This window comes from Calypte anna, chromosome 4A, assembly GCF_003957555.1.
Source record: "Calypte anna isolate BGI_N300 chromosome 4A, bCalAnn1_v1.p, whole genome shotgun sequence".
In the NCBI taxonomy this organism is placed as follows: Eukaryota; Metazoa; Chordata; class Aves; order Apodiformes; family Trochilidae; genus Calypte; species Calypte anna.
In genome coordinates, this window is record NC_044248.1 from 41,727,030 (window position 1) to 41,747,488 (window position 20,459).

Sequence of the window (20,459 nt, forward strand, 5' to 3'; positions counted from 1 at the left end):
TAATTACTAATGAAAACCACAGTTCTGAAGCCTTGCAGTTACTACCATGAATTACAGGAACTAAGAAACTTAAAGTGAAACAGACTTCAGATGCAAGAAATGAGCTGTATTTTAGGAAGGGAATTCAATTTAACCATATATTAGTATAGGAAAGAGACTGCCTTGACGAAAAACTTGCAATCAGAAGATCTGTACTTAGGAGCCAGGACCAAATAAACCAATAATTTTTATTTTCCACTCAAAGATTTCTTGTGTAACCATGTGAAAGGAAAGAAACATCTGCAAGGTTCAGTTTCTTTACATACAATCTGAATTTGATAGTGGGGGAGGGAGGAAGAGGCAGCTTAAGAGCAAAAGAACTATTTGTAATTTCTTCAGTTAAAACATATATATAAGCACTTGGTTTGCAGATCCAAAATACACAGAATAAAAGAAGGCTATGGAACTCCAACCCTCATGCCCACCTGGCTTGACAGTGTTCAGAGAAAAGCAGGATTTGCAGCACTCCTGAGATGATTCTGGTGCCCATTCTTTTACAACACAGCTTCCAATGTCAGTCCTCCAAAATACTCAACTACAGCAGGAGCATAGTGTAAGAATGACACTTTACATGAACAGCCAGTAAATAAAGCCAATTTACAAGATTCTAGAGAGCAGACTGAAGTTTTCACCAGCTACCTAGCTCTGTTAATTAAAAAACAAATCTATGTATTTGGCCCTTCAGAATAGAAACTACCTCTTCATTATGTTCCTATGGTACCTAGCAGAAGAAGGCCCTCAACCAGTAATTGAAACTGTCAGAAAATCCTGACACAAATAATGAATTCTGTTTTTAAATGCTGTGTTGGGAACCTTCTGTCCAGCTCACAGCCTGCCACAGCAGGATTTTAAGTGCAAAAGTAACTCAAAAAAGTATTGTTCAAGGCACTCTTAATTTACACCTACAGATTAGCACTGCACTTAAATTCTAACAAAACCACTCTACTGCCTTTTGTCACTGCATTTCCCAGACTGAAAAGAGACTGCCACCCAGTGGACTACAACAAAGCACCTCGACTGCAAGCCATGACATTCAATACAGAATTGTTGAAAAGTTTATTTTTAAGAAAGTGTGGTTATTTTCAGGATTTTTTTTTCCCCTGTTAAATGTAATAATGCTTCAAATATATAAATTCACTTCTCATTCTGTCCTGCACCTGACAAATCAACATTTGCATGAAGGCACTGTATATATAAAGCTTTTCAGAATTAGAAGAAAATAATAAATCTACCAAATCAAGCTCTCACCAGAGGAATAAACTAGTGCAATCACTCATTCAGAAGGAGTTTATGTTCTAAAATGCAGCTTCTGCCATCCTTGGGCAGGTTTAAACAGAATTCACCAGTAATATGGCAATGCTGAATAGCATACATAGTTTAGCACCTCTTGAGGTTTGGAGTTCAATTGTATTTGTAAAATCCTTCTCCAGTCTTTTTACCCAGCTTCTTTTCTTTTACCAGTTTATTCAGCAGTGGGCTGGGTGCAAAGAGAGGATTGTTGGGCTCTAATGAATGCCATCCTGGGGGAAGAAAAGAAGTGGATGAATTAGTAACAGTTCCATTTACACCTCCATCTCCTCAGAAAAATATTAAGAGGTGAGAAAACTGAAGGAAAATTGGAATTTTAGATTCCCTTCAACACAGCTTCATAGAGCACAAATGTGAGCTGATGATGATGTCTTTATAGTCTTTAGGCACTGTCTACCTGAACACCTCATAATCTCCACAACTGATGATTTACAAATACTTCAAAAACTCATGAGAACTTTAAAAATACAGTTTAAGGACAAGGAAATAAAACAAAGGCTATGCCAAAAAAAAAAAATTCAAGTGGAATTAAACTTGGCATTACTTTTCTACCTGTGAAGAGCTGGGCAATTAGAACAATATAAAACAACCCAACAGCACTGGCTAAAAGCAAGATGCTGCCCTGACAATGCCATTTTGAAAATTACATTCTGCCTCAGAGAATATTTCAGCTGCACTTTGAAAAATAATACACCCATCAACAAGCCATCAACAGCTACGTGGGGTTTCTTTGTTACTGTGCTGATATTCATCCACTTTTCAAATTAAGTGAAAGGGAGATGGTATCATTGCATCTTTAAGGTATACACTGGGTTTCCTATTAATTGATAGTGAAGATATGGCTGGCAGAAAAAGGACAGGGAGTCTCCACATTCATTGCTTTTCATCAGAATTTCTTACATTCAGCACATGTCCCTTTCCTCACTGATGCTTTTTAATTATATAAAGTTCCAAATTTTTTCCCTGGAACTTGATGAAATCAGCAAAACCACCACTGTTCTGTCCCCAGGTACAGAGGGCACAGGCACACAGTACAAATGCTGTATTTGTACAGCATTTCAAGCTTCACTCTCATTCCTTTTTTCTCCTCAACTGTTAAAAGGCTATGTCAAGAAACATCCAGTTTAAAGTAATTAAAAGTCAGATTTTTGTTAGAAAACTCATCTACAATTTGGCCAAAATGGAGAAAAAATGGAAGAAAATAAGCATGCAGTACCATCTATAATGTATTTACTGGTATCCAACCCAACATAATCCAGCAGTTCAAATGGACCCATGGGATAACCAGCCCCAAGCTTCATAGCAACATCAATATCTTCCTTTGATGCATCTCCTAGAGAAAAGATTGACAGTTTGATGAACAGAGCAGATTCCCCATCTACTTGGTACCTCTTATAAATAATTAACAGGGTGTTATTTCACCCTGGTGCAGCTCTTCACAGAAACCTTTGCACATTTCAGAACCACAAAAACTGGAGTCAGCATACACATGCCAGAGTATAAAGCTGAACCTCTCTCTCACTAACACACAAAAATTAATAATAATAAAAAATAAATAAAGCCCCGCAGGCCTGCTTTCCATTTTCCTACTTTCCTCTTGCATTTCACTCTAGATCACTATGCTACTGATGGAGCCACAGCCACCATGCTCAATCTGCCAGGCAGAGTGGAGGAGGAAATTTTCACTACAAAGAACCAAGAACTGATTTTAGAGGCAGCTGAAGAGTGCAAGTAAGGAAAGATCTCAGTTTCAGTTTCATGAAAACAGCAGCAGCTTTTGAATGATGCACAGGACAGTTGTTCTTACTCTACAACAGCCAGGAGGCCAGTGATGCCCAGCTGATGGACAAAGCAGACATGAGGAAAGAAGCAGTAGCAGCTGGGTAACATGCTTGGTTACAGCAACTTTCACTGGAAGGTATCCACCAGAATCAGAGGTGGCAGATAGGAGTGACCTGAGACAGACAGCAGTCAAAGGAGGGGATTCTGCCCCCTACTCTGCTCTTGTGAGACCCTACCTGGTGTCCTGTGTCCAGTTCTGGAGCCCCCAACATAAGAAGGACACAGAGCTCCTTGAGCATCTCTACTAAGGAGCCACTAAGAACAGGGCAGTAGAGACCACCAGACATCAATATTTACACTATGCCCCCTGCTTAGTTCACTGTTAATATACTAAAGGTATTTTGCCTTGGCAAAGCCCACATTTAAAGACAAACAGAAGGGCTGACCCAATAAAATGATATTTCAGTGCTTGGGTTTACCAGGTTTCATACTCATTTCAGACCCAGTTTCATACTAATATGGATGATGTAGGTTTCAGATCCAGTTTCATACTAATATGGATGACAATCTGGCTCATGTTGCCTACTTTGAGAATGCAAAGAAAATGATACAAACTTAACCTGATACAATTGCCATTATGAACTAGAAGACAGCCATAAAGCTTTTCAAAACAATAACCAACTTTTAAAATAGATTTTGGTAGAATTAAAAATTCATAAATGAACTTCAGCAAGTTTGGAAATACACTGTTGAGCAAAATACATACAGAATAAAGATGGAATCAAAATACTGTTTTGTTTAGGCAGCAAGTTGATTTTAACACACAATGTCAAGGACTGGTTTCTTCTACATTAAATTAAAAGTGCTACTGTCTTCTGAAACACACACAATGATGCATGTCACTTAATAAAGGCACCCCTTTAAACACATTGGAACAACCCTACACTTTATTTAAAATTGTGACTTATTTCTAAGAGAATAATGCCCCCTTGCATCCATGTCTTTGCCTTTCAAGTCACTAAATTTGCTCTTTTCTCCCTTTGAGATGTAATTAAGTACATCTGTTGATGGATAAACAAGTGTGTTGGTTTATATTTTTTTTCTGGAGATCAAACCATCCCTTCCATGTGCTATAAAAGACATTTTTAATATTTAAAGCACATTTGGTGGAATTCTTATAATGGAGTGCTTTCATCTGCAAGAAAGCAGTGATTTCAAGAACAAAATGTTTCAAATTACATTCTTAGTAGCACAGAGCAAAGCTTGAAATAAAAGCAATTATACTCCATAATTTTCTCTTTATCCACTGCATTACTGGGTTGTTTCTTTCTCAAAACAACTATCAATGCTTTGAAATATTCATCAGATCCTTGGGGATTCATGATTATTTCTATCTACCCTCAGCATCCATATAAAGGAGACCATCAGTGAGATGGCAGTTTGTAAAGAACCTTATGTTAAAAAAAAAGACACTGAACAGGAGGGCTCATAGTGCAATAGTTAAACCAAACCATTATATGCAAGTACCAAAGTGTGACCACTTACCTCATCTGAAAACTGGCATTTTATTTCACAAGCCCAATGTAAGTGAACTCAGGAAAACCATGCTAATGGTCCCATTCTGGGATTTTCAATTGCTTTCATTAATGCCTCTTGGGGTGATTAGCTGGAGTGGATATTTTTACAAAGCCACTAAACTATCTCCAAACCCAAAAACATTCTCCACCACCAGAAACTTCCCACACAAGCAACCAGTGCCCTCTGACTCTGCATACACTGACATTTCAAAGCGAGTACAAGGGCTTTCAAAATCCCTATACTGGCTCATAGTTAATGTTCATTATTCATTTCCAGCCCTTAAGGCCCAAAAGTTGAGGGAACCCCAAAGCTTTTCTGAATGGGATGTAACATTTTGCAGTGTTATATGTCAGCATTCCCCAAAGCCAATATCTCAGCCAGTACCTCTCTCAAAGAGTCGAACAGCTTCCAGCATATAAGGCACCAAGAGACGATTCACAATAAATCCTGGAGTATCCTACAAAAAGAAAAAAAAAAGGATTTTGAATAAACATTCTTTATCAGTACTACACTCAAAATGCTGCATGACAAATTGTAAACAAGTGGATGAAGTCCCCTGTTGAACCATCAGCTTCTGGTACTCTCTTAAACTTCATTTTTCATCTGATTTATCTGCTCGGTACTAGAACACAAAAGATGAATTTCACAAAGAAGGAATGGCAAACAAATATTCATCATGACTGAGAACAATAAATTGGGTTAGGCTTTAAACAGCTCAATGGGGCCAGTTGGCAAATGCCTTCTCTTTAGCAAAATTCTTCTGAGAGAGTTTCCTGAAAGATAGGAAAAGAAGTTTTTCCCTAAAGGTTCAGGCATGGAGACTACATTACCCTTCACACAAGATAATTTATATAAATAATTCACCCAACCTTCTGCATATTACATACTGCAAAATTGTGACAGAAACAGGAGAAATGTCAACTAAGGCCACAGAGCAACTCAGCAGTACAGCCAGAACTAGTGTCCAGCATCCAGACACTGAATTACTGGTAACTACTGGATTACAGGCTCTACTTTTTATGGCCAAATGTCTCCTGGGGGCTGTGAAACTCAAGGCAATAGCTTGCATGAGGCTATCCAGACCACAACTTAATGGATTCCAAAAAAGTGTGCTTAGAGTGTTCCTCTAGAGAAAAAAAATCAAAGCTGCAAAGCAACGAAGATTAATATGGGTCTGGTTACTGCAATCTTGAGAAAAATGAGCACACACCATGGAGGATTCAGCCAACTGCCTCACAGTACAAGAGGTATCAGTTTTGTCTCTAGCATGGCTAAAGATAAGCTCCTGACCAGGCTTCTGCATGACTGGAAGTAAAAAACCAAAAACTGTAAATCCTGGTATTTGTGAGTCTTGCTGATCTAAAGAAGAAGCCTAGAGTCACTCTGCTTTGAGGAATTTTTGGTAAATCTGTGTGTTTTCTTTGTCAACAGGCTTTTAATAGGGAGGAAAAACTGGGGAAAAAAAGCAGCCTGGAAATTCATGAAGAGCTCTTCCATCTACTGAAACCTACCACCTTAAAACTAGCAGTTTTCAAGAACAGAACTTCTGAACACTGTGCAATCAAAACATACTCACCTTGCAACTGACAGGACTCTTTCCTACTGCTTTACTGAATTCCATAAGTGATTCAAAAGTCTTTTGGCTGGTCATTGGAGTCTTGATGACCTGGGCAGAGGGAAGATGGGGAGAGCAAAATCACATTTACAAGCAGAATCACTCATTTGCAAAGAGCACAGCAATGATTAAACTGTGACACAGAACATTATTCCAGAAATTCACACAATATTTGTAGTGCAAAAAACAGCTTCAGTGGATATATATGGATCAGACACAGAAATCAGTTGATCAGATACACTGTTAAGTGTACTTCTTACTTTGCACTGCAATTTCTAGTGTTACTAGAAATTGTATGATGTAGCCAAAAGAAGTATGTTTAGAAAAGACATCTGAAGAGTTGTATAAAAACTTTTTTTCACATTTCCTTAAAGGCTGGGGAATACTGGAATACTTGCAAACAAATCATCTGGAACACTGAAACAAACATGACTGACTTTATTTTGAAAGGCAGAAGGGAGCAAGATTTCATCTCATCCATTTCTACACTGGTAATAATCAGGTTCCTCTGTCAGTCATCAGATGATTTGGTTTAAGCTGTCAGTAGTTCCTTATTTTGCAACTTGCCCAAGCACCCGAAATGAACACAGCAAGTGCTGGCAGCTCAGTGGAGAACTTCAGAGCCTCAGACTTTGCCTCTTCAACCTGTCCCTCAACAGAGACTGCACCCACCACCCTCTTACCACTACAGGCAGCTTATTCTGGATCAAAAGAGCTGCAAACCAAGATCTGCTTCTCTCATCTAACAGAACAATTGCACTGCTGTGCCACAGTGTGTGTTATGATGCTGTTGTAAGACATGTACCTCCACAAGCTTCATCAAAGGCACAGGGTTGAAGAAATGGAGACCACCAAACCGGTCTTGCCTGGTTGTTGAATTAGCCAGCTGTGTGATCTGCAGGGATGAAGTGTTGCTTGCAAATATTGTATGCCTGGAAAAAAAACCAAAAACATATGGATTGCATAAGTGACAGCTATTTGCCTGACAGTAGGAGACTGGTGAACATAAATAGACATCAGTGGCTAACCAGCCACACAATTCTCAGAAATATCCCTGCAGGTTATCACAGCCCCTTTGCTGAGGGTCTAAGTACAGCAATAGTGAGATAACTACTGGAGGGGCTGTGTGAGCTTCTGAATCCCAAATAACTATGGTGAATAGTTATGCAACAGAAAAAAAGACACTAAGTGGAAGAATTTTATTTATTCCCCAAATCTATTCCAGGTAATTCCTTCAGCAATCCTACAAACGTAGTAGTATTTTTTTTATAGTTAATCCTTTAAAGATCTACGGAAACCAAATCATTTGCCAAGTCAAATATGGGTTTGTGGAGCCTTAAGAAAAATTTGAACTCTATTTGGATTTTTATAATGATCAGTGATGGCATCAGTGATCAATGTGATGAGCAAACCTACCACCAGAGCAAAGAGCTGATGTAAAAAAGAAGTAGAGAAAACATAAGAACTGCCATTCATAGGACACTGCAAAGGGTACACAAAATCACACAGATCTTAAGACATAATCTAATCATGACAGGGTAATCTGATAATTGCCAAAGGCAGCTGCTTACTTTTGTCTGTCTGACTAAGGGTAATGGCAAGTTACCCTGTGCTCATGGCATGGCTATTTGTGTTCATCTGTTGTTTGCATAAGTACCTAATTATGATTACCAACCATATGAGACAATCTGAAAATCTCCCCTGACATCAGCTGACATGAGCTGATGATAACATATTTTCTCCCCTGACAATCTAGTGAAGCCTCAGCTTGCCTACTTTCTTAGTTACACAGTCTGGAACACCTCTTAGCCAATACCCCCAAACTTAGCTGCACAAGTTAAAACCTCAACCTGCAAGCAGTCAAGGTCTTGTGATCCTGAGTCATCCATTACAAGGATCAAGCTGCTGAGACTGCGTGCTCAGCACTTAAAAGCATTTTTGGGTTTGGATACAACTCAACAATAACTTCCAACAGTTATAAAATACGGTTCAAAGAACGTTCCAGGGACTGTAAGAAACTGAGTGAGTGCATGCAAAGAAATTATTTACACTTTTACCTCAGACAAAACAGCCAGCAGTGAGCTATTTCCAAACTCTTGTAACATAAACATAAGTCACTGTTGAGCTGATTTAGGGCTAAGAGGTTGAGACTTAAAACTTGACCAGATCCAGCACACTGCAAACAAAAAATTGATCATCCCAATTCCTTACTTAAATATCTGTCACCTTTATCACCTAAATCACCTTTATCCTAGCCCAAACCAAGACAGTATCATAACACAGAATCTGCTGATTTGGAAGGGACCCATCTGGGTCATTGAGTCCAACTCCTGTCCCTGTGGAGGGCACCTTAAGAATCACACCCTGTGCCTGAGAGCATCATCCAAATGCTTGGCTGGCTTGGTGCTATGACCACATACACACATGTACAAATATATATGAAATATATATATAAAAATATGGGAACACATACATTCACCATGTGTACCAGAGTAAGCTTGTTCTACTGTTATGCATTTGCATTTGGATTTAGATTTGAACCAGCTGAGCAGCTGAATGAAATGTATGCCTAAACATCCCTGAAAACACATCAAATGAAGTAATGAAACAAGTAGATAAACACAGTGAACACAGCTCAAAATGTTTGTAACATACACATCTGGTACAACAACTGCTCTGCACCACTTGATGATCTGGAGTCTAAGGGAGAAAAACACTTGTTTCTTAAAAACAAAACAAAACAAAACAAACAATTGAGAAAATGAAGAACTAACAGTGCAAGAATACAAAACAGAAGATACAAAGGTAACAGGAAAAATACACATACTCTGGAGCAAACTTATCCAGCCTCTTGAAGAGTTCATTTTTAATTTCTGGGTTCTCCACAATGGCTTCTATCACCAGATCTGTGCTGTGGACCACTGACAGTGCATCTGTGTTAGTAGTAAGGTTCTTCAAGGTCTTCTCAATGAACTCAGCACCAGCCTGAAACATTTCCAAGAAGTTCAATTTATTCTCATATGAAAATCCCCTATGTGCTGTGAAATGGTTTTAAGACTGCAAAATTCTGGCAGTCTGCCACATTTCCAAATCAGTGAGAAAGTTCTAAATATTTTTCAATGACAAAATTATCCTAGTAGCCAATCAAATCAGTTTTGAAGCAAACAGAAGACCTCTTCATTCATTCCTTTAGGGAGATTATTTGCTGCAGTCCAAACCTTCAGCATAAGAGTCTCAGTAAGCAACTGGTTGGCCAATTAGTAGTTTCTAAGATAACCCAGACCTGCCCTCCAAAAGGGAACTTTTTCAGTCTCAAACCCTTGTACTGTGTTCATTCAGTGATTATTTGGTTTCACCCCTATGAACTGTGCATGTTCTAGTTCATTAATACTTCAGAAAATTAAATGGCCTACACTCACTATAATGAGAGTGCAAATGCAAGGAAAAAAAACTGCTTTCTGACTAGCAAGTCTGCCAATCACTGATATAGTTTTTGAGGACAGAAATCAAGCAGAACTACAATACTTTGGAAGCATGCTAGAATATAATATCATATATAAAGTCCAGGCATCATGTGGACAATTTTATTTTGGATTAAAAGATGTACCATAATGATGTATGTATGCTGTGGTTATCCTGGCATTGGTATATTTTTGCTTCTGTACTCCCTCATGCTACCAAGCCTTTTTTCTTTCCTTTTTCTGCTGCATCATTCATAATGGTAACCATCAACACCAACATATATATTATATTTGGCAATATGAATCAAAAGAAAAATTGAAACTGTTGTGGAATTTAAAGAAGAAACATAGTAATAAATAACCCTTAGGATTTAGATATATCAACTGATCCACAGTGAGTATCTGTATTTAGTTCATTTTATTCCAGGTAGTTACACTGGATTCTCATTTTCTTTGCAGTAATCCTGTGCACAAGTGTTGAGAGGAAAAAACCAAAAAGATTCCTTAGTCTTATTAAGTCCTTATAAAGACAATTTTGTTACTATTCACTTTTGAACTAACGTGGCACTTTACAAGGTTAAGTGCTTAGAACTAGACTGCTATTAAATTGGGATTAATAATTTGGCATCATATCACATTTAGAATCTGTTTAAAAAGTTTTTATCTCAAGGCTCAAGTCTACAAAGGAAAAAAAAAATAAAGTAAGATATTTTGCAACCATCCTGAATCAAAGAAAAATGAACCCTGGAAAAGGTCTTCTTTTTAAGACAGAAAATTAACATGTACTATTATGCATAACTGTAAGCATTATCAGAACTTAAGTATAGTAGCTTTTATTCCCAAGTTTTCCTAGAGAAATAAAGAAGATGTCAACCTCAGGCTTATCTGCAAATTTCTTCTTTGTCAGTCTCTTCAAACTCTCTTCAATTCCTTTTTTGGACTTTTTAAGGATGTCATCTGACTGGTCTACTAACACCACAGTGTGGCCACTGGCTGCTGCAACCTGAAAGTTAAAACAAAATGATTCAACATTAGTGTTAACAAACCCACCAACCCTACTGATTTGTGCTGGGGCAGGCAATACACTAGGGAATGTATCAGGCAAAAGACAGCTAAAAGAACAATGAGTCAATATTTAGCTTCTTTAATGGAAAAATCATAAAAACCTGCATAGAGCTGGGGCAGAGGGTAAGGGATAAAGGAAAAAGAAATCCATTTTTCCTCAAAGCTGCCTGCAGAATGCTACCTGTGGCTGGAGGCAGCTGAATTCCTGCAGCTATGGCTAGAGAATAAAAAACTGTCTTGAAAGGAGCAAATAATTGTTATCCTGGGAGCTTGTAAGGAAAAAAGGTTTTGGGGACCAAAGCTGGAAGGCTGGCAGGTGACATACGGGATGGCCAACCCTGTGTTCCCAGGATAGGGAGTGCAACACAACTGTGCTGCTGGGCTGTCCTGGTTTGGGCCAGGATAAAGGTGGTTTTCTGTTTCTGTACTTTTGCTTTTAGCTAAGTCCCTTGTAAGTAGTTGCATTTGCTGAAATTAACAGCAAGTTTCTCAGACAGTGTATGTGCTTCTAGGACTGATAACACTTGATGTTTATAGTTACTGCTAGAGACTGGTATGCAGGGCCAAGGACACTGCTTTCTTCTGCTCTGAGGAAAATATTTTACCGTCCAGGAGGACACAGAGGCCCCACCTGAGCCCTCCTTTAGGGAGGATCAGACAAGATAGATGCCAGAATTGACCAAACAGAGTATTCCATCCCATATACGTCACACTCAGTATAAATTTGAGGCATCACGTGGGCCGAGCCAGATCTTTGCCAGATCTTTTCCTGCTTCCCTTCCTCCCTGGCATCCTGGAAGGATCCTGTCTGTTCATCTGCCTGTGGTCCTGATCCGTGCCAGCCCATATCTGTGTGTTCCTGCCTCCGGTTCCCGACTGCTGCCGACTCCAGGAGTCCAGCCTGGACTTTCCCAGGGCTGCCCTACAGCCTCGGTGGTGACGTGAGAGTTATTGGGGGAAAGGGGGAGGAATGTGGTTTCCATTTTCCTGTATATTTGTATATATTTAGTAATTTTACCTATTTATCACTACTGTTTTATTAAAGTTGTGTAGTTTAGTTTCCAACCCATAAGTCTCTCTCCCTTATTCTCTCTCCTTTCTTCATTGAGGGGAGAGAGAGATTAAAGAGAGCGTCTGTTATTCGGTTTAATTGCCGGGTCAGTGTTAAACCGTGACAGATTTATTGGCGCCCAACGTGGGGCCCGAGCTAATTGGCTCGAGTCCAGTTTAAATTTTGACTAAATTGCCTGAACAGTTTGAATTCCAACTCCAGTGAAAGAATGGCTTTCCTGAGCTGGAATCAGACCTTGTTCTTTGGAAATTTCACAGGGTTGGAGATTAAACCAATCGTGCCATATCTTTGGTATTTAGGGTATGCAATCTGTCTTTTCGCAGCTGGAATTGCTGTTACTTTGTGGTTTGTCTTTCGTAAGAGCTGCTTAAGAACCATCATTGCAATATTGTCCTCAATACTGGTGTATATCATGGTGCATGGTGCAGTAGTGTTTCATACAGAGATAAAAAACTTGGTTGGTAATTACACTCCCAGTTTTAATTTGGAAAATTATACCATTCCATCGTATTTTGGGCTGACTCCACCTGATTTTAGTAACAGTAGCATTTCATCTCTCAATCTTTTAGTGGGTGTTGTTAATCTCTCTCATATATTGGTGAGGAGTAACACAAAAACCACAGTAATGAGATTGAGTATGCCTTTTCGGAGGCCGAGAGTTGCTGTTCGGAGAGTGAGAGCTGCTCCTCGTACAGAGAGCACCCCCACTCCTGCCTCCCCAGCCGCTTCTCGCCCCCCCTCACGCAAGGGCACAACTCAGATAAGGCCGGCCAGCATCGCCAGTGTTTCTGCTTCAGCTCCAGTTGCTGTGTCTACTCCCACAGACACTGCTGCTGCTCAGAAAACAAGCCCTGCTGCTGCCACTGCTGCAGATGCCTCAGCCTCTCCCCCTCAGCCCACACAGTTACTTGTTAACCCCGTAACTAGGAGAAAAGGAAAACAAGGGAAATCAGAAACGAGCCGTAACCCTTCCAAGTCTGAACAAGATGACCAGGTGATAGAGGAAATAGAGGATAATGGCTCTCCTCCCAGACCAGGTAGAGCAGCTAGTGCAGAGTCAGATGAGGACTCAGACTCAGAATCTGCTCAGCTCTATTCCATGAGAGACTTGCGTACTCTGAGAAAAGATTTCAGCCGTTTTCCAGGTGAACCACTTCTCTCTTGGTTACTCCGATGCTGGAATGAGGGGGCTGCTACCATAACATTAACTCAGAAGGAAGCCAGGCAGTTGGGATCCCTGGCCAAAGATGCAGGTATTGATCGGGCATTTGGGGAAAAGGCTGGAACTACCAGCCTGTGGAAACGACTCTTGTCAGCTGTAAAGGAGAGATATCCCTATAAAGAGGAGATAGACTGCCCACAGATCAAAGCACGCAACCTTGGAAAAGCTATCAGGTATCTCGAAGAATTGGCTGTGCGAGACGTGATCTACAATAATGATGACATTGAAGATCCCTATCATGTACCATGCCCTAAACCTATGATGCAAAGGTTTGTGCATGCTGCACCACCACCTTTTAATCATACACTATCAGTAATGCTATGGGTTCCTGCAGAGACAGATACAACTGTGGGTGATGTGATTAAAACTGTACGAGAGTGTGAAGATGCTGTCATAGCCCCTTGTCGGGCCTGGGTCTCAGCTATTAAGAGAGCATCTGAGGAATGGCATTCACCCCCTTCTCCTCAGACAGACGGAGGACGCCGCATTGCAGCCATTAAGAGGAGACGCCCTCCTATGAGACAGAATCGAGAGAAACAGAAATCAGCAAGAGGGACCCTATGGGTAATCCTGTGTGAGTGTGGGGAGGACATGAAAAAGTGGGACAAAAAACCTACTGCTGCCCTACAGGACCGAGTGATTGAGTTGATAAGTAAGCCAAAGGCAAAAGGAGGTCCTTCTAAAAAGATGGCTGCTCAAGTCTCCAGTGTAGAGTTACCCAATCCAAAAATGCTGGTGACTCAAGATCCCTGCACATCAGGTGTGAGTACTGGGGATGCAAGCTCCAGTAATGCACATACTGACAATGCTGTATGTGCTCAAGCTTAGAGGTGCCCTGCCTCCAGCCAGGTGGAGGAGAGGGACAACCGAATCTATTGGATTGTGTGGATTCGATGGCCTGGCACATTAGAGCCACAAAAGTATAAAGCCTTGGTGGACACTGGTGCACAGTGCACCCTAATGCCATCGAATCAGAAAGGCACAGACTCCGTCACTATTTCTGGAGTGACGGGGGGATCTAAAGAACTGACTATTGTGAAGGCTGATGTGAGCCTCACTGGAATAAAGTGGCATAAACACCCAATAGTGACTGGTCCAGATGCTCCGTGCATCCTTGGCATAGACTACCTCAAGGGAGGTGATTTCGAGGACCCGAAAGGGTACCGCTGGTCCTTTGGTACTGCAGCTATTAAGACTGAGAATGCAGAATGGCTGCATACTTTGTTTGGCCTTTCAGATAAATCCTTTGTAGTGGGATTGCTGAGAACTACAAACCAGCGTCTGCCAACTGCTACTTCAGTAGTGCATCGTAGACAATATCGTGTCAACAGAGATGCTGTGGTCCCCATTCACAAGCTGATCCGGCAATTAGAGAGCCAAGGAGTGATCAGCAAGACTCATTCACCCTTCAACAGTCCTGTATGGCCAGTGAAAAAGCCAAATGGAGAGTGGAGGCTGACAGTGGACTATCGTGCCCTGAATGAGGTTACACCACCACTAAGTGCTGCTGTGCCGGACATACTAGAACTTCAGTACGAGCTGGAGTCAAAGGCAGCCAGGTGGTATGCTACTATTGATATTGCTAATGCATTTTTTGCTATTCCTATAGCACCAGAATGCAGGGCACAGTTTGCCTTCACCTGGAGAGGTGTCCAGTACACTTGGAATCGACTGCCCCAGGGGTGGAAACACAGTCCTACCATCTGCCATGGACTGATCCATGATACCTTGGAAAAGGGTGGAGCTCCAGAACATCTACAGTACATCGATGACATCATTGTATGGGGTGACTCAGCAAAGGAAGTCTACGAGAAAGGTAAGAAGATGTCCTGGTTTGGACCAGGATAAAGGTGGTTTTCTGTTTCTGTACTTTTGCTTTTAGCTAAGTCTCTCTGAAATTAACAGCAAGTTTCTCAGACAGTGTGTGTGCTTCTAGGATTGATAACACTTGATGTTTATAGTTACTGCTAGAGACTGGTATGCAGGCCAAGGACACTGCTCAGCTCTGCATGAAAACATTTTACCGTCCAGGAGGACACAGAGGCCCCACCTGAGCCCTCCTTTAGGGAGGAACAGACAAGATAGATGCCAGAATTGACCAAACAGAGTATTCCATCCCATATACGTCACACTCAGTATAAACTTGAGGCATCACGAGGGCCGAGCCAGATCTTTTCCGGATCTTTTCCTGCTTCCCTTCCTTCACCCAGCATCCTGGAAGGATCCTGTCTGTTCATCTGCCTGTGGTCCTGATCCGTGCCAGCCCATATCTGTGTGTTCCTGCCTCCGGTTCCCGACTGCTGCCGACTCCAGGAGTCCAGCCTGGACTTTCCCAGGGCTGCCCTACAGCCTCGGTGGTGACGTGAGAGTTATTGGGGGAAAGGGGGGAGGAATGTGGTTTCCATTTTCCTGTATATTTGTATATATTTAGTAATTTTTCCCTATTTACCATTACTGTTTCATTAAAGTTGTGTAGTTTAGTTTCCAACTCATAAGTCTCTCTCCCTTATTCTCTCTCCTTTCTTCATTGAGGGGAGAGAGAGATTAAAGAGAGCGTCTGTTATTCGGTTTAATTGCCGGGTCAGTGTTAAACCGTGACAGAAGATAATTGAAATCCTCCTAGAGGCTGGTTTTGCTATTAAAAGGAGCAAGGTTAAGGGACCTGCACAAGAGATACAGTTTCTGGGAGTTAAGTGGCAAGATGGACGTCGCCACATCCCAATGGACGTGATTAACAAAATAACTGCTATGGCCCCACCAACTACCAAAAAGGAAACTCAGTCCTTTTTAGGAACTGTTGGTTTCTGGAGAATGCATATTCCTCTTTATAATCAGATTGTGAAACCTCTCTATGAGGTTACCCGGAAGAAGAAAGACTTTAAATGGGGCTCAGAACAACAAGCTGCTTTTGAGAATATTAAACAGGAGATTGTACAGGCAATGGCCCTTGGACCAATTCGAACAGAGCCAGACATCAAAAATATTCTTTACACCGGAGATGGAGGTGATGGTCCTTCATGGAGCCTCTGGCAGAAAGCTCCAGGAGAGACTCGAGGCCGACCTCTAGGATTTTGGGGTCGAAACTACAAAGGCTCCGAAGCCAACTACACAGCCGCTGAAAAAGAGATATTGGCCGCATACGAAGGAGTTAGAGCTGCTTCGGAAGTGATTGGTACTGAAGCACAGCTCCTCCTAGTGCCACGATTACCTGTACTAGGTTTTATGTACACAGGTAGAGAATCTTCCCATCATGCTACCGATGCTACCTGGAGTAAATGGATTGCTTTACTCTCACAGAGAGCTAGGATAGGAAGACTTAATCGTCCAGGAATTGTAGAAGCAATAACACATTGGCCAGAGGGCAAACACTTTGGAATGCCACCAGGAAAAGTGGTAAAACGGGCTGAAGAAGCCCCACCATACGACCAGCTACCAGAGAATGAAAAACAATATGCTCTTTTCACTGATGGATCCTGTCGTTTGGTAGGAGGCCATCGAAGGTGGAAAGCTGCTGTATGGAATCCTACACGACTAGTTGCAAAAACAGATGAAGGAGATGGTGAATCAAGTCAATTTGCAGAAGTAAAAGCCATCCAATTGGCTTTGGACATTGCTGAACAAGAAAAGTGGCCGAGACTTTATCTCTATACTGACTCATGGATGGTAGCAAATGCCTTATGGGGTTGGTTAAAGCAGTGGAAGCAAAACAACTGGCAACGTAGAGATAAACCTATCTGGGCTGCTGAACTCTGGAAAGACATTGCTACTAGGTTAGAGAAACTTGATGTAAAAGTGCGTCACGTAGATGCCCATGTACCTTCATATCGAGCTACCGAGGAACATCGAAACAACCAACGAGCAGATGAGGCTGCTCAAGTGTTCCAAATAGATCTGGACTGGGACCATAAAGGTGAACTGTTTTTGGCCAAATGGGCCCACAATGCTTCAGGTCATCAAGGCAGGGATGGAACATATCGATGGGCTCGTGACCGAGGGGTGGATTTATCTTTGGACTCTATTTCGCAGGTTATCCACGATTGTGACATATGTGCTGCAATTAAGCAAGCTAAAAGGTTGAAACCTCTATGGTATGAAGGGAGATGGTCAAAATATAGGTATGGGGAGGCCTGGCAAGTCGACTACATCACATTGCCTCAAACTCGCCAGGGTAAGCGCTATGTGCTTACAATGGTGGAGGCAAGTACAGGATGGCTGGAAACATATCCTGTGCCTCATGCCACAGCCCGAAACACTATCCTGGGCCTAGAGAAACAAGTCTTGTGGAGACATGGTACACCAGAGAGAATTGAGTCAGATAATGGAACTCATTTCAAAAATAGTCTCATAAATAACTGGGCCAAAGAACATGGTATTGAGTGGATATACCATATCCCCTATCATGCACCAGCCTCAGGTAAAATTGAAAGGTACAATGGACTGTTAAAAACTACCTTAAAAGCAATGGGTGGTGGAACTTTCAAAAATTGGGACAAGCACTTGGCAAAAGCCACCTGGTTAGTTAATACCAGGGGTTCCATCAATCGAGCTGGTCCTGCTCAGTCAGATCTTCTACACACAGTAGATGGGGACAAAGTGCCTGTGGTGCATGAGAAGAATCTGCTAGGGAAAACAGTTTGGATTTATCCTGCCTCGGGCAAAGGTAAACCCATTCGTGGGGTTGCTTTCGCTCAAGGGCCTGGACACACTTGGTGGGTGATGATGAAAGATGGAGAAGTACAATGTGTACCACAAGGGAATCTAACACTAGGTGAGAATTCCTAATTTCTGTTTGTCTAGCTTAATCATTAATGCATGGACTCTTTGGGAGTCATGAACTTGTATCCCACCATAACTACTGTTATGTGAACTGTTGCATAAACTAACAGTGTTCTATGAGTGTTTTTCAGGATGGTTTTGTGGTGATGAAGCCAGAACTAGGTTCATCGGCTGGCATCCAGTAACTTCCTTGAAATTACCATTTGCAACCTGCAACTTGTGGACCATGGACATGAACTGTGAAGACTGGTCCTTCTTTTGAGAATCTGCTACAATAGATGAACATCTGCAATTGTAGACTGAATTACTTAGTGAATTTTAGCACTGAGAGATAGTAATAATTTGTGTATAGATGTGTTTAAGGATAAGAGTTAGTAATGATTGGAGCATGACGCAAATGGTATGGAATAAGGGGTGGAATGTCCTGGTTTGGGCCAGGATAAAGGTGGTTTTCTGTTTCTGTACTTTTGCTTTTAGCTAAGTCCCTTGTAAGTAGTTGCATTTGCTGAAATTAACAGCAAGTTTCTCAGACAGTGTATGTGCTTCTAGGACTGATAACACTTGATGTTTATAGTTACTGCTAGAGACTGGTATGCAGGGCCAAGGACACTGCTTTCTTCTGCTCTGAGGAAAATATTTTACCGTCCAGGAGGACACAGAGGCCCCACCTGAGCCCTCCTTTAGGGAGGATCAGACAAGATAGATGCCAGAATTGACCAAACAGAGTATTCCATCCCATATACGTCACACTCAGTATAAATTTGAGGCATCACGTGGGCCGAGCCAGATCTTTGCCAGATCTTTTCCTGCTTCCCTTCCTCCCTGGCATCCTGGAAGGATCCTGTCTGTTCATCTGCCTGTGGTCCTGATCCGTGCCAGCCCATATCTGTGTGTTCCTGCCTCCGGTTCCCGACTGCTGCCGACTCCAGGAGTCCAGCCTGGACTTTCCCAGGGCTGCCCTACAGCCTCGGTGGTGACGTGAGAGTTATTGGGGGAAAGGGGGGAGGAATGTGGTTTCCATTTTCCTGTATATTTGTATATATTTAGTAATTTTACCTATTTATCACTACTGTTTTATTAAAGTTGTGTAGTTTAGTTTCCAACCCATAAGTCTCTCTCCCTTATTCTCTCTCCTTTCTTCATTGAGGGGAGAGAGAGATTAAAGAGAGCGTCTGTTATTCGGTTTAATTGCCGGGTCAGTGTTAAACCGTGACATGGGCACACATCCCACACACAGAAATGTGGAGGGGGGGCAGGAAATGGGGGGGAAAAGGGAGGAAAAAGGGACTGGACTGGACCGGGGGGGGTGGATTGTGCCTAGAGGCACCGAACTGGACCTTGGGGAGTGGGATTTCTGGCCTGGCTGAGCACTCGCCCCCTCAGAGCCAGCCCAGCCCAGCCCTTGCTCCTCACGTCAAAATGCGGAGGCGAAAGAAAAAAAATTAAAAAAAAACAAAATTTAAAAAAAATACATAGAATAATTCTTAAAAATCACAGTATGAACCGATTTGGACACAGACCGTAAAACCTCCAGAGAAGTTTCGTGTCGTTTTCGCTAAAACACCGCTCCCGCCGCGCACCTCTAAGAGGCCCCCGGCCGGGACAGCAAACTGGCACCGGTACCGGCACGTGACGCTCCTCAACTGGACCGGAGAAGGCACCACCCGCTTCACCTTCACCGACACCCTCTCCTTCCCACCCGGGACAAGGTTAGAGCGCTGCTTTCGGAACCGGGCTCACAGCCTCCAAGGCAAAGCTCTCAGCGCAAACTATGAGGCGAAGGGGCCGCGAGGAGGAGCATCGGCGCGAGGCGGGCGGTACCGGCGCGAGGCGGGCGGTACCAGCGCTCCCCTCACAGCCTGAAGGCGGGAAGGGGTCCCTGATCACCTCAGATCACGACCCACGGCGCCTGCCAGCAAAGCCTTCCCGGGGGGAGGGTTGAGCTCCGCTACGATTCCCGCTACCCCCGGCGGTCCCGAAGCCCGGAGAGCCCCGGACCCCATCGGGACGCGAAGGGGCCTGACCGCCGCCATGGCGCTGCCGCCGCCTCCCCTCACGACGGGACGGACCGGACCGAGCTGTGCCGCGCTCACCTGGGCGATACCGGCACCCATCAGGCCTCCTCCGATGACCGTCACATGCTTGACCACCAGCTTCTTGGCGCTCGCCGTAGCGGCTGCGGCGGAGGAGGAGGAGGCGGCGCGGATGAAGTGTCGGGTGGCGAAGGCCATGGCGAAGGTGGGTGGAGGGGAGAGCGGAGGGAGAGGCTACGAGCGGCGGGGCTGAGCCGAACCGGGCGGGGCCAGCACCGCGCTCCGCCCCTGGGCCCGGCTGAGGGGAGAGGCGCCATGAAGCCTTCAGCTTCTGGAGCAAGAATGGGAATAATCAGCTACCTAACAATCCGGGAGAGGGGCGGGTTAGGCAGCGATGGCCTTAGCGGGGAACCCGTCACGATTAAGGTGATCATCGCGACATCCTCCCTGGAGAGGATGGAGGAGAGGAGGCTGAGGGGAGACCTCATCACTCCCTACAACTCCTGAC

The 20,459-nt window shown here is 42.9% G+C and overlaps 1 protein-coding gene across 1 annotated transcript; it reads right to left on the minus strand.

The window, feature by feature from the left end:
• Nucleotides 1-207: 207 nt before the first annotated feature.
• Nucleotides 208-20,201, minus strand: HADH (hydroxyacyl-CoA dehydrogenase). Its single transcript, XM_030450275.1, has 8 exons — nucleotides 20,012-20,201; nucleotides 10,658-10,786; nucleotides 9,150-9,307; nucleotides 7,128-7,254; nucleotides 6,284-6,373; nucleotides 5,092-5,164; nucleotides 2,564-2,680; nucleotides 208-1,559 (listed from the first exon to the last, which is right to left on the minus strand). The coding sequence occupies exons 1-8, from the start codon at nucleotides 20,147-20,149 to the stop codon at nucleotides 1,441-1,443; spliced, it is 951 nt and encodes a 316-aa protein (XP_030306135.1). The 5' UTR covers nucleotides 20,150-20,201; the 3' UTR covers nucleotides 208-1,440.
• Nucleotides 20,202-20,459: the final 258 nt, after the last annotated feature.

Bases quoted from the DNA above. Each gene is read 5' to 3' on its own strand.
- HADH (XM_030450275.1), bottom strand. From the start codon at position 20,149: ATGGCCTTCGCCACCCGACACTTCATCCGCGCCGCCTCCTCCTCCTCC. The intron at 10,787-20,011 runs GTGAGCGCGGCA...TTTAACTTTCAG, and splicing joins TGGGTGCCGGTATCGCCCAG to GTTGCAGCAGCCAGTGGCCA. The intron at 7,255-9,149 runs GTATGTGTATTT...TTTTTTTTCCAG, and splicing joins CTGGATAAGTTTGCTCCAGA to GCATACAATATTTGCAAGCA.